This window comes from Acromyrmex echinatior, chromosome 1, assembly GCF_024713525.1.
Source record: "Acromyrmex echinatior isolate Ae372 chromosome 1, ASM2471352v2, whole genome shotgun sequence".
NCBI classification, from domain to species: Eukaryota; Metazoa; Arthropoda; class Insecta; order Hymenoptera; family Formicidae; genus Acromyrmex; species Acromyrmex echinatior.
The window spans coordinates 10,760,385-10,773,919 of NC_141852.1; the positions used below are offsets into that span (position 1 = coordinate 10,760,385).

Sequence of the window (13,535 nt, forward strand, 5' to 3'; positions counted from 1 at the left end):
CCGCGCCGCGCCGAAGGGAGAGACCGGAGCGTGTCGGCGCGAGCCGTCGCGAGCCGTCGCGTCGGCGCGGGCGGAGCGGACGCAGATTTACGGGAAGAAAATCGCGCGGATAAATCCAGGAGCGCGAATAAATCCAGCGTACTCGCAAAAGTACGCGGGAGAACGGCGTAGACGCGAAATCTCGTAAACCCTATGCTTCCGAGGAATCCTAGAGTAGAGTATTCGTCGTATATACGAGACGCTCATGGCATTCGCGTACGAAGGCTACAAACCATGCTGTTTCTCGCCTCGAGGCGGACATTGCGGCATTCATCATCGTGTCGCGATGAAACCTTTCTCACCCCCGCACATTTCCTCGCTCCACTCGAACAAAGGAAGAAGCATGAGGATAACGGAGGAAGAAAAGGACTGGATGGTTGGGGCGCGTCGCGAGAACAAAATTCGCAAACGTCATTTCGTGGCCTCCGCGCGACGCGACACGCGTACAAAGAAGCATATAGTGTACACGTGAGCGAGATAGCAGGTAAACAAGGGAAATCATCGTCGCGGAAGCGAAATGGGCGAGTGAATAATAGTGCCATTGATACTATTGATAGGGCACAGCGAACGACAATCGAGCCACGCCACGGCGGAAAGGGTGGACTCGACGTGTGTTATTCAATCCGCCGCGCCGCGCGACACGGATTTTAGCTTTTGTTTCATTAGCCAACGTTTCGCACCCGCAGCTCTCTCGCGGAGCTCTCTCGCGAATCCCGACGACCAACGCGACGTTCGCGCTGCTACCACTGCACTCTGCAAGAATTTCCAGAGTGAGCCATATTATATTTCGGCACTCGCATGTTCGCCGCGTACATATACCTCATAACGGAGATGTAAATTAAAGCGCGACATCCTCGAATATTCTCGTGCGAATTTTCCGGTGCATGTTTCGGTCGGCGAAGCATACGGCCAATAAAAAATTATATAAAGCCACAAGGCGAGGATAAAACGGGGAACCCGAGAGGGTAACACTTTATACCGAGAACACAGCCCGAATAACATTAGTGTAGCCACAGTAGGTGAGGGTGGATGCGGGCGGGAAGGGATGGGACAAGCGACCAGGGAAAATGAGAGACAGAGAGAGAGAGAGAGAGAGAGAAGAAATGGTAATGCTGTATCAGAAACTACCCCATCGCGAAACCTCGACGAAGAAACTTTCGAGTGTACCCCTGAGGGGGGAGGCGATCATGCGGTGAGAGACACAATGCGATCGATCGGACGACTTCCAGCGAGTTACTTCAGTTTACAGTTTTTCTCACTTTTTTTCACGTTATTCCAACGTTGTTCGTTGGCAAGCAAGAGGACGACGAGGGAGATGTGCTCGTCACGTAGCGGGCGGAAACTTTCGTCATTCGTGACGGCGCCGGCGAAGGTCGAGTTTTCGCAGCGCGAAGAATGCCAGGGGTGGGTACCAACTACCACCCTTCGAATGCGCTAACGCACGTCCGACGTTCCGGATATTTCCGGAGTAGGGGGTGCATTGGTCATAGTTTTTCATTCTCTCTTTTCTTCATTCTCATCATCCTTGGACGAATAAAATACAATAATTATTAGTGAATAGTGATAATTTCAATGTATTAAATTGACGAGAGTTGATCAAGTTTGGGTAATAATATTTTTATATAAATTTTTACAATTTCCAATTCAAACAAATCACGCCGATTTTTTGTCTGTCTTGAAATACAATCTTAAATTGAAGTTGAAGTATGTGATATCACGGATTGAATTAAAAAGCAAGTTAATGTTACTGATGCTGATAAACATCTTTAAAACATTGTAAATAATTTCATAATTCAATATATTATACACAGAAATGACGGGCGCATAGAAGTTTCGCTAAAGTATCTAAAAATTCAGCTAAATACAGATCTAAAAATAACTGTTGGATCATTAAAATAGTAATTGTGGAAGGTTGATGAGACTTCTGTAAAAAATTTTAACATTTTAGCAAAATATGTTTGCTCATTGTTAAATTAATTACGTAAACATACGTGCGAAAATGTGTTTCGATTAGAATGATATGGCGTACACAGAAAGAACGATTTTGCTGAAGTATCTAAAAATTTAATTAGATACAGATTTGAAAATAATTATGTTGGACCATGAAAATAATTATATAGAACGCTTACACTGCCATGTCAAAACTTTTTACAGCATTTTGATGATCCAACAAAATTATTTTCAGATCTGTATCTAGCTAACTTTTTAGATGCTTCAATAAAATCGTTCTTTCACTATATCTTTAAAAGCATGTATAGTCGTTATTCAAAAGTTGTGATATTAAGACATTCGTGTCGCAGGCTATTCCACTTCTGATATTTATTTTTCTTTTCTTACGCACGTATGAGCTTCGCCATCTGTTTCTTATTCTTTCTCAACGATTTAATTAACGACAGAATCACCAAGAAAAAGAATTCGCTCGTCTCACGGACGAGTTATCTGTGTTAAATAAACTGAGCAAACACTTACAGTTTCCTTAATTCTCTTTTATTCAGTACGGAGAATTAAATATATAATTATACGAAATGCTCGTCTTAAAAGATGTTACAAGTTTAACGCTAATCAATCCGATTTAACGGAAAACTGTCATTTAATAAAACAGTAGATTTTAAACTTTAACTCGAGGGATATTTCTTCTCTCGAACAATTTCTCTAATCGTCCGTATCTAATATAGGAAAAGTTTCATGGATCATTGAGTACATCGCGACGCTTTCCGGCATTCTATTTTAACTAACCCTGCTCTCTGTTTTAACTAACAATTTCCGTTATATCAGAGATTTATATCTTATACCCGACGCGTCTCATTGGTCCTGGCTTCGCGTCATTAAGACACATTTATTATTCCCTATACAGTCGGAGGAAAACGTCGCGCGCGCGCGATTCAGACCGGAGCCGAGAGGAAAGCCGAGGAAGGGGCAAACGCCCGGGAATGGATTATCGAAGAAGCGAGATTTCCAAACGAGATTTAGAGTGTCAGCAAGGGGCTGAAGGAACCGGGCTGTGCGCGCCTGGAAAAGCTTCAACTCTCTCTCCTCCGCCAAGCGAAAATGACGGCGAGGTACATCGAAGGACGCGACGGGTCCTTTCAAGCTCGTAGCTGTCGCTGCCCGCCCGTAGTGAAGAAAACTTTTATCTGCTGGCGATGATTTATGTATGAACCGTGTTAAATTGTTTTGTTAGCAACTCGCGGAATTAGCATCGCTGAGGCGCTCGTTCTCTCAATTATGGTGCTCGGAACAACGGAAATTCCGCCGTCTCGTCGGGGTTCTCGCTCCCCTATCGAACGGATCCACAAAACGGTCATTAAATGTATCGCACAGCGGGAATATTAGAGCAATTGCGGCGCGATAGCGTTCTATAGAATTCTCAACTGTAATCTCGGTATACCGTGCGCTTTCACAATTGTATCGCAAGGCACAGATTTACGAAAGAGAGAAATTGAGTTTTCAACGAAGAAGCAGTCTACGAGAAAATACGTTCTTTATATGATAAATAATAATTTTTAATGTAAATTAATATAATTCTTAGCACACACAATTGAATCGTTCGTGTTCTTGCGCGTTTCTTTTCTTTGAAATACTAGGAGCACTTCGATAAATAATAATCTCCATGTTTAAGTATATGTAAAAATCGCTTAATAATTTTTGTATACTTGTAAAAGTGATTAAAATTAACCCAGATACGAATAACCCACCGAATGTAGTAAAAGAAAATCATCGTGTGTACTGAGAGTTGAGTTTCATTAGGAAACTTATTTGTTATTTGAATTAACTTGAAGTAAATAACGTCGTTTCCAACGTCAGAAATTATTCTTCAGTGGTATGAGTTTAGATATCTTTGATAATTGTAACATAGATATTTATGGTTGATATCCACATATACTAATAAAAACTTTGTGAGATTTAACTCATTTCATGTGTTTCACACAGTCCACTCAAATTTTTGTATTAATTTAACACAAAATGAATATATTACAAAGTAACACAAATATTATGTAAAAAATTAATACAAAAACATAATTGACGTAATTTGTAAGCAATTATATTTCTTCATTAAAATTAACATTTATAATAATTAATACATTTCAATAAATTTAACATTTATAGTATGTCAAATAATACATTTCATTCATGTATCTTAGAATTTATGTTTTAAAAATATTTTTGTCATTTGTTCGTTTACTGATAAATTATATTATTTTAACACTAAGAAATGTGGAATATCAATTTAACACAAAATATTCAAATAGTACAATTACATTATATTTAATTAACTCTCATATATTATAAAAAACATAAAATTTTAACAAGAACTTGAGTGGATCATTTCTAACATAAATATAAAATTGTTTTACCGTGTATTATACATTATAGTATATATGTTATATTATTTTTTTAATCATCGCCATAAAAGTAGCTACTCGCTATTCGATTTTGCAATCTATCTTTCGTGATCTCAACGCATTGATAACGTTTTCGTCAGGAATTATTCATCAGCGACGTTCCGCCGCTCAAATGGGGTAAACGGAACGCCGTTGCAAAGAGGAAAATGCCAGAATAAAAAGGGAACAAGATAAAATTTACAAGCGAATTTGTGTGTACGAGTACGAGACGCGTGCTCCGCCGAAGGCAGCCGTTAACCGAGAGAAGCTTCAATGGCGAGGAAATAAGAGATTCTCGGGTGTCGGTCGAAATCCGTCGAGATTATTGACAAAGAAGGAAAACTTTCGTGCCTGTGAAAAGAAGGACGAGCTTCGGCGCGCGATTATCCAAGAAAATCCCTACAATTTTCAGTTTTATCATACTCCCCGCAAACCAGACCTTTTATTTCCGCGCCATTACGACAGTCAAGTTATGCTTCTCGGTTCGTCTAAATTGATGAAAATAAGATTGTCACCATGGATATAAAAACTGTCGTGTCTCGACGGTTCTCGAGGTTTGAAATCTCCAGACATGACACTGGCTTTTCTCACAAAGTCATAAAGACTCTAAATATATAACAGTTAATATAATTCTCTCTTTCTCATATTTAATATCATGTAGAATGCGCATATAAAATCGCACATAAAATTCGAGACGTGAGCGTAGCGTGACGTAATCCGCAAGATTAAACGTCTATCTTTATGCACCGAAGATACACAACAGATGTTCTGACATTCCTACCTGCTTCTTCGCCAGTACGATGACTAGTAAACGTTGAAAAAGGCTCGGAATAAATCTGACAAATAAAATTACGCTTTGTGCCGGTCAGCAATTCGTTGTGCGCGTGAGACGGCTTGAATGAAAAATCATCGCGAATGCAAAAGCGTGAGCCAAGACAGGAGTGAGAAGGAGAGAAAAAGCCAGAAACCGCGTGTGCGGTCGAGGTCACCGTGATGTCGTTGAGATTATTGACGAACGCGAAAAGTTCGCACACGACTATGGTACGGCTCGACGGTGAAAAGTTTTCATCGGCATCGATAAGGTGGCATCGCACAGCTGTGATCTGCCAAACGTTAAGAAGAGACGAGACAGAGACAGAGACAGAGACAGAGAGAGAGAGAGAGAGAGAGAGAGAGAGACGAAAGAGAGACGGAGAGACAAGATGAGAAGCAGCGATTCCTGTAATTTAGAGTTCCGCCGTACTTTCGAGGACCGTGGCACTTCTGACTGCACCTGAGTTCCATCGCGTCCATGTCCGCGCGCGCGAGCGAACGTCTAAGAAATCCATTAGGAGCCATTTATTTTCCACTGCTCCGTGCCACTCCGACTGCGACAGCAAATCGAAGAGCCGGAAGAGTACGGGAGAGGAAGCGCGAAGGAAAGAGAATAAAAAAAAAAGAAGGGAAAGGTGGAAGAAGGGGGAAGGACGAAAGGGAAGGATGTCGAAGGGGGTAAAATAAATGTACAAACGAGATTCCTGGAGTGCCTGCGTGTGCGCTTCGATTCTAAGGACAATCCTAGGATGACAACGAGGACTACGATGACGACGAGAACGACGAAGACGACGGGTGCCGCGTTGATGGGAGAGTAAAGAATGCTCCAAGGTAGGTCGTGCGCGCCAGGGTGACGACCGACGCTGGCCGTTAGGGGATGAGAGGGATTCAGAGCAGCGGCAGATGAACGGGGAGAATAAAAACGATTACTCAAACCTGCTAACTGAATAGACAACAAATCATACAAATTCGACAGATATTTTCAGCTGTCCGCACGCTGCCATTTTCTTTTGTCTTCTTCCTCGCAAGGCGCGTTTGCTCGCGATGCTTTGATTGCGCGCTTAACACCGCCGTTTTTACGAATCGTGGTACACAAAGTCAGATTAACACAGATTAAAGTAGACAAAGAAAACGTTCGATGCCGGAGAGTTGGATGCGAGCTACACGATTTAAATTCCGGAAGTATTAAGACAAAAATGATTGATGAATGAAATGGCATGATTAAATAAATTATAATCAAACTATTTTTTATAGGTAAATAAATAATTATTTTTCTAATTGATTAGACAACTAATATTCTTCGATTTTTTTTCCTTTTAACTTCGTACGGTTTAACCTTTAAGTGAATAAGTGGAGTGGCTATAATTTTCTTTAAAACCTTGTTCAGGGAAAGGAAGATAAAAAGTACCGTCCAGATGTCCAAAAGTGTTATAGTTCATTATTTTTACATTCTTTTAAACATTATTTTTACATCTCATAAAGATGGAACTAATGTAAATATAACTATATAACATGATATATGTCAATAAAAAGTATCATAAAAAAAGTATCATATAAAATTAAATTTTTTAGGGTGTTTTGAGCACCTCACTTACCAATAACTTGCGTATATATATATATATATATATATTTTTTTTTTAAACTATCTACTTATTTAGAGATTAATCTCGATTCGTCAGAATACTATGATAATTTACAAGAAGAAAACCGCTGTTATATTTTATTGAATTAAAATAAGAAAAATAAAGGGAACAAATCATAGAAATAGCAACTTGCGTAAAAATTACATTCATTTTGTCTAAAATTTTAATAATGCGTTTTGTACAAGCATATAAATCAATAATGTCCGGCACTACGTCACATTATTCCCTTCATATATCTTCTCGGCAACCAGGAAAGTCCTTTCGTTTATTTTTCATCGTACTCCTTGCGCTAAGAAAATTAAAGCTGACAACAGAAAGAAATATTCGAGATAAACGAGGCGCGCAGTGATATAATTCGGGGGCAAGATTTCTCCTCGGAAAAAGATCCGTTGGACACTGAAATCTCGAGAAGAAAGGCTCCGATGACGAGAAAATGAGAAATGGTCAGCCATTATTATGGCACTCTGCGAATCCGATAGATTATTAGCACAAAGTTACTTGAGCGCACGCAAAACCCACTGAGAGTTCGTAACGGAAACATCAGAAAACGCATTAATGGCTTGCGCTTCCTAATAATCCTTTGTATCTTTGATTATCCTGCTGTTTCCTCTCCGACATTCATGATCTGTTGCGCGCCGACTTATCTGTTCGAGCGTTATAGCCTTTCCATATATTTATAACTGAATCGATTTGAAACCATGCTCTGGAATAAATCCTTTGATCGACGATTAAGGTACAAGATAACAACAATTAGGAATTCTGTATACACAGAAAATATTTGTGAACTTTACGCTTTGAAGTCGAAAGCGAAAAAAAAGTCCAATAAACATAAATAACGTTTAGTAGCATTTATAAGTAAAGACTTTTGAAATGTAACAATTAAATAATATAAATGTAAAATACGAACGATTTTTAGACGTGAACATATCTTCAAATAATAAATTTATTCGGATGTATAATATAATATTTGCAAATAAGCGAAAAAAATATGTTCGGCCAAAGCGAGTCTTTGTATCTATAATAATATTTTTGTGTGAATTTTACAATTTCCAGGTCACGCAAATGACACGTCGATTATTTGTCGGTCTTGAAACACAGCCCTAAATCAAAATTGGAATATGTAATCTCACAAATTAAAATGACAAGCAATTTAATAATAACTATTGAGCATCTAATGCTATTGAGCATCTTTAACACTGTAAAGAGTTTATAATATTTTCAATTAGTGCAACATACTGATAGAAAACTGTTTGGTATTTATGACTATAATCTGATAAAATAATTATGGCTAGGAGCTCCATTTTTAATTATTAGTGTTATTACTAATATAATGTTAATAATAATAATCATATATGTGTAATTCTCTCAAATATTAAAAAATTTTGCTATAAATTATGATAATTTCAAATATATTAAAAAAAAAATATAGTAAAATATTAAGATATAAATGGTAAATAAAATAAACATTTTTATTCAATAAATATAATCGCAGTTATAGTGAATATAATTATTCTCTTAAATTCACTTACTATTTATGTGGTAATAATAATTCAAAAATGTGTTAAGGAAAAACTGAAGATTTTCAGCAATGTGTGTGACTATTATTATTAATACAATGCACGTATTTGCATAATTAAAACAACTATAAATATATAGTTGTTCTAAATTCTAAAAAATGACCATAAATTATAATGAAATTATGGTAATTGTAACTATTTTTTTTCTCTCATATATATGTATAAAAGGTGGTAAAAAATAGCAAAAGATAAACGTACGACATGTGTGATTAGAGTAACTCGACTCGTAATTGTATTTCTCACAATCGCGAAAAGAACGCTTTTCTTTACGTCCCTCATAGAAAATAGAGTTAGCTAAAAATAGAGTTCCCTTGTAAAATCCCAGGCAGAATCCAGGAAAAATTAACGCGTAGCGACTCGCGTTCTCCATGGAAATCTGCCGCGCGGCGTGTTTGCATCACTGAAAATTAATCTCGACGAATTATGGCCCTAATTTAATCGCGTCGTCTTCCGTGACACGCGTACGCCATGAGCGCGGGAGCGTCCATTTACACCCAAGTCGCTAACGAGCGTGCCTTTCTCGAGGGCGAGAATAATTTGACAAATTAGTGGCCGGGAGGATCGATGAACAATATTCGCGTCGCGCGTTCGAAGCGACGCGAAGGCTCGCGCGTATAATAGGCCACGCCGGAAACCGTTCTCCATGGAATAAGTGCTTTCTGCCGTCCGACAGACAGCAGGGGCGGCTTTGTGCCCACAAAATCCCCGGTTCGATCCTTGACACTCGAGAGAAAGGGGGTGACTCGTCGGGCCGATAGGCCAAGTTTATGAATACAACTTCGCATTGAGGAAAACGAGATGAACGAAATCCTTCTGAAAGCAAAACCACAGTTGAGAGCGTCGCGCGATTGCGCGACCATCGATCCATTTTCCAGAGATTAAATTCTTATTCAGAACGGAAAAAAAACGTCGTCTTTATTTATTCTTATTCTTTTATATTATATGCAAAAATAATAAATCATATTTCGAGTGATGATATAAAATTGTTTATTTTTCGCAAGAAGTTTCTTTACAATGTTTTAAAATGCTAATGGCATCATTATTAAATCAACGATCAATTTAATTGTGATTATTATTTCAGCTTTATGATTGTGTTTCAAGTCTGACGATGAACGATGCCCAGTTTATATAACTGAAAAATGTATTTATAAACATATAAAAATATCAGGTACCAAAATCTAGTCTTGACTGCTTTTTCTACCTATTTAATTTATTTATATAATGGTCTAAATTAGCTTATTATTTTAAAGTAGGAATAAAATTATAAAACGCACGACAGTGTTTTTCAGTTATTTTTTTCTTTCTTTTTATTCCATTTTAAAATCCATTTTATATTAGGCACTTTATCTTAAGGATGTTTCGGCTGAATAATATACCGGCTAAAAATATGAACCAAAAATTCAACTATAAAAAAGGTCAATATCAGTTAATATTAGCCAACAAATTTTACAAATTTTTGTTATAATATACTCTGAATAAATATACTCTGAAATCAGCCGCAAAAAAAACGAAACAATAAATAATTAAATAATTTGGCTTATAATGACTTTATATAACAAAATGATCATATTTTTTGCTGCCAGTTTTAGGTAAATAAACTTAGTTAAATAACTTTTAAACGAATAAATAAATCCAAGTAAACTTTTGCACGAATATTTATTAATTTCATTAATCTATACATATAGACATAAAAATTTTTGATTTAATTCGTTATCATGGCCTTACTAAATTTGCAAATAATTATTATAAAACAAGATTTTACTGAATTAAGATTTTTTTCACTAACAAAAAAATTAAATAAATTTTAAACCAATAAGTAAATTATGCTCGAATTTTACACAAATATTCAAACTTGTAATATTAAAACAATTTATGAAATTCTTATATTTTTAACGTGTAACGTGTTACGATGAAACTCGCGTTCTTTATTATTAGCACATCGGCAGATTGGCACATTGGCCAGCAGCACTTCGCGCTGTCATTCTATGAGATCGAGAGGGTTAAAAGCTTCCCTGATTTTCGGCTGATCTCGCGGGAAACTTTCAACGATCGATGGGACGAACTCTTAGCGAACTGTCGGACAGCTTAACCTCGTGATCTCTTGTGCCTGTGATGGTGAAAAGATCTCGGAGATTCAGCTTACGTATAGCACAAGAGAAATACAATGTGACATCACAAAATTGATCAGATGTAAAAATTCTAGAAAATTTTTTAATGCGATAATCGAAAGATATATCCTTCTCTCAATTTTCCCTTTTTTGGAATTCAAATATCTGTTGAAATATACCAATATACTGTATATATTCAAAAAATTCCAATAAAGCTCATAAAAACCGACGCAGATGAACATGTGTAGAAAGTATATTATGCAAAATTAAATACAAACGTTTCGACTCTCGGTTTGGATCTTCTTCAATATCAGGAGAGTAGTGGCACAGTAGTGCCTCGGCACTAATAATATACTAAGCTAATATACTAAGCTAGCCAAATAATATCACTCTACAATAAATCATTAAAATTGTCAAATTGAATAATTACAAAATGTTATTGAACCAGAGAAACATCGTAAATCTCATCATAGTCGAAAATTAAAATTAGTAATATAATAGCGATGAGAGATGATAAAACAGAGCGCAAATAGAAACAATGTGTATAATATAAGAATATAATATAAGCTTTGTATATATTTCTGTATTTACTTACTTCGTAAGCATTCCGGATTTTTTGTTGAAATTTATTCTAGGAAAAAATTAATGATTTGAAAAAAATTAATTAATTATTTATTTATTCTTCTTGAATTGAATAAAAAAATTTCTTTATTAACGTAATCCCACAATAAAATTAAATCTGAAGAGTTTAATAAAAATTTAAATTTATGCCAAGAAACTTGACAGTGAAATTTTGTCTGGGTCAAAGAAGATCCATTCACGAAGAGTTAAACTACCGCCTTGGCGCAGTACAGACTTTTAGTATTTAAAGACGTGTCCGAAGACTAAAATGCACCATCTACGTGAGAAGAACTCGAGCTTACCCAGATGAAACAGCTCCGAATAAATGGATAAGCAAATAAATTGCGGTCGATGGGAAAAGCGAAGGGAGAGAGAAATGAAAAAAGGGCAATCGCACGATTGATGGACGATTTGCGGGCAGCATTAAGCGGCGGGCTAAAAAATTGAAGTAACGTTTAGCGAGCGTCGACGGTCGGATTAGCCGCTGATCCGATTAAACCGGGCAACCGTCGATCGATGCTGTTTACAAACAGTACGACGGTGGCGGCTACGGCAGCTTCTACTCGTAGTTGCTCTCGAGACGATCGTCGAGGATGCGCGCCCCGATCGATCTTTTTCAAATTACACGAATGTTTTAAAGACTAGCTATGACTTGTGATTTTTGTGCTATTATCGTGCGAGCATGCAACGAAGGAATAAAGGAAAAAACGAGAAAGAGAGAAAGAAAGAAACTAAATTATTTATCACGCTGAAAATATGTGAATTGATTTGAATTCAATTGCACTGATTATGCACCAGTATTGTACTAGTTTCCAGTGAAAAACGCTGTATCAGATTATATATTGAAGACTGAGATTGCATGAAATGCAATCGATTAATCAGAACAAAAAAATTTGTTCATTACTCGATATACTCGATATAATAGCTATTCATTCAAGATGAATACAAATAGTTTTGAATTGATGAATAGTCATAGTCGATATTTTTGTTCCGTATCGACAAATTTGAGAGAGAGAGAGAGAATTCTTGTAAAAGAGGTTCGCAGCATACGGAAATAACGTGAACCTACATTCGCGAATGCAAATGTGGAGAGCTCTCGTGTCGGTAATCTCTCCGGTAAACAGCTCTTACAACTCAAACGGATCGTGGTCGTTAGTTTACGACAATCCTAATCAAGCGAACGAACGACTGTAATCTTGTCGAACGAGCCAACTTAAACTCTCCGGAAATTTAACTTATCGTTATGTTGACACGAACCGCGGGCGACGAGGAACGAGATCGTTGGCGGTGTGGCCGATTGCTCCCGTCCGAGAAAGCTTCTGTCCTCATGTAAATCCGGGATATCCCGGAAAGTTTCGGGGGAGAATCTCGCGCGTTTTCCGCTTGCCCTCTCTTTCTCCCTCTCTCTTTCATCCTCCTGTCTACCCCTCTCGCCGCTAACGACCTGAAAACCACTAAGATATATGGCTAGCTCGCATATCAACGTGGAAGAATGCTAGCGCGCAGTCCAGGGAGATAGTCGAAAGTGGAAAAGGTCGTGCGGAGTCAGACCAGCTACGAGGAGAATCTACGGCGGCTTTCTAACGGTCATAACTACTCGGTTCTTTGCCTCCCGCAGGATCAGAATATAATCGCATCACTTCCTTTTATTCTAACTTTCTTTCTCTCTCTCTCTCTCTCTCTCTCTCTCTCTCTGTTCTTTTTAATTTTCCTTTTTAAATTCTAATATAACTGTCGTCCCATATAATGCATGCATATCACCGGTTAGTCTCACGTTCGCACAATTACGTCACCGTACGAAGTGCGCGATTATCGCGACAGAAAAGCCAATTTTACATTAAGCTTTCCTTCCTCCCTTACGTGACACTCACTCGTCCACCCTTCGCTTTCTGTTCCTGCGACTCCAGGGAGATCCGTTCCCGCGTCTCGTACTGCCGTTCGCACTGCCCGGTACTTCTCGACGACGACTTGAAAGAGTCGTAGATTGCTTCCAGAGCACTTTACCCACTTATTTTTCTCTCCTCTCGCGCATACGTATATCAATCTACTACGCTCGGACCGCTACTACACGCTGGTGGTTATCGTGCGACGCGCGTCTCTCCTCGCCGCGGGACTGTGTCATCTTTTCTTCAGTCGCCGCGCACTTCCGATCGCGTAACTAAACGGAGACGACGGACCGTCGTGGCGACACGTGGCACGTTGCGGCCCGTCTTTTTCTCGTCTCTTAATCCGCCGAGGCTGTTGTATGTATAGAGACCGGCATGATCCCCGCTACCTCGCGTAAACCAACCACACGATCCTGACGGGCCGAGGTCGCGTCGCCTACTGCGAGACGGCGGCGCGAGGCGTCTC

The 13,535-nt window shown here is 38.2% G+C and overlaps 1 protein-coding gene across 1 annotated transcript in view; it reads right to left on the reverse strand.

Moving 5' to 3' along the window:
• Positions 1–13,305, reverse strand: part of LOC105145995 (growth factor receptor-bound protein 14) — a 322,967-nt gene extending 309,662 nt beyond the window's left edge. The window contains exons 1-2 of the mRNA XM_087416651.1: positions 13,232–13,305; positions 13,055–13,181 (exon numbers count right to left, since the gene is read on the reverse strand). Coding sequence (XP_087272777.1) covers positions 13,055–13,181; positions 13,232–13,305 — 201 coding nt within the window. The remainder of the gene's footprint in view (positions 1–13,054; positions 13,182–13,231) is intronic.
• Positions 13,306–13,535: the final 230 nt, after the last annotated feature.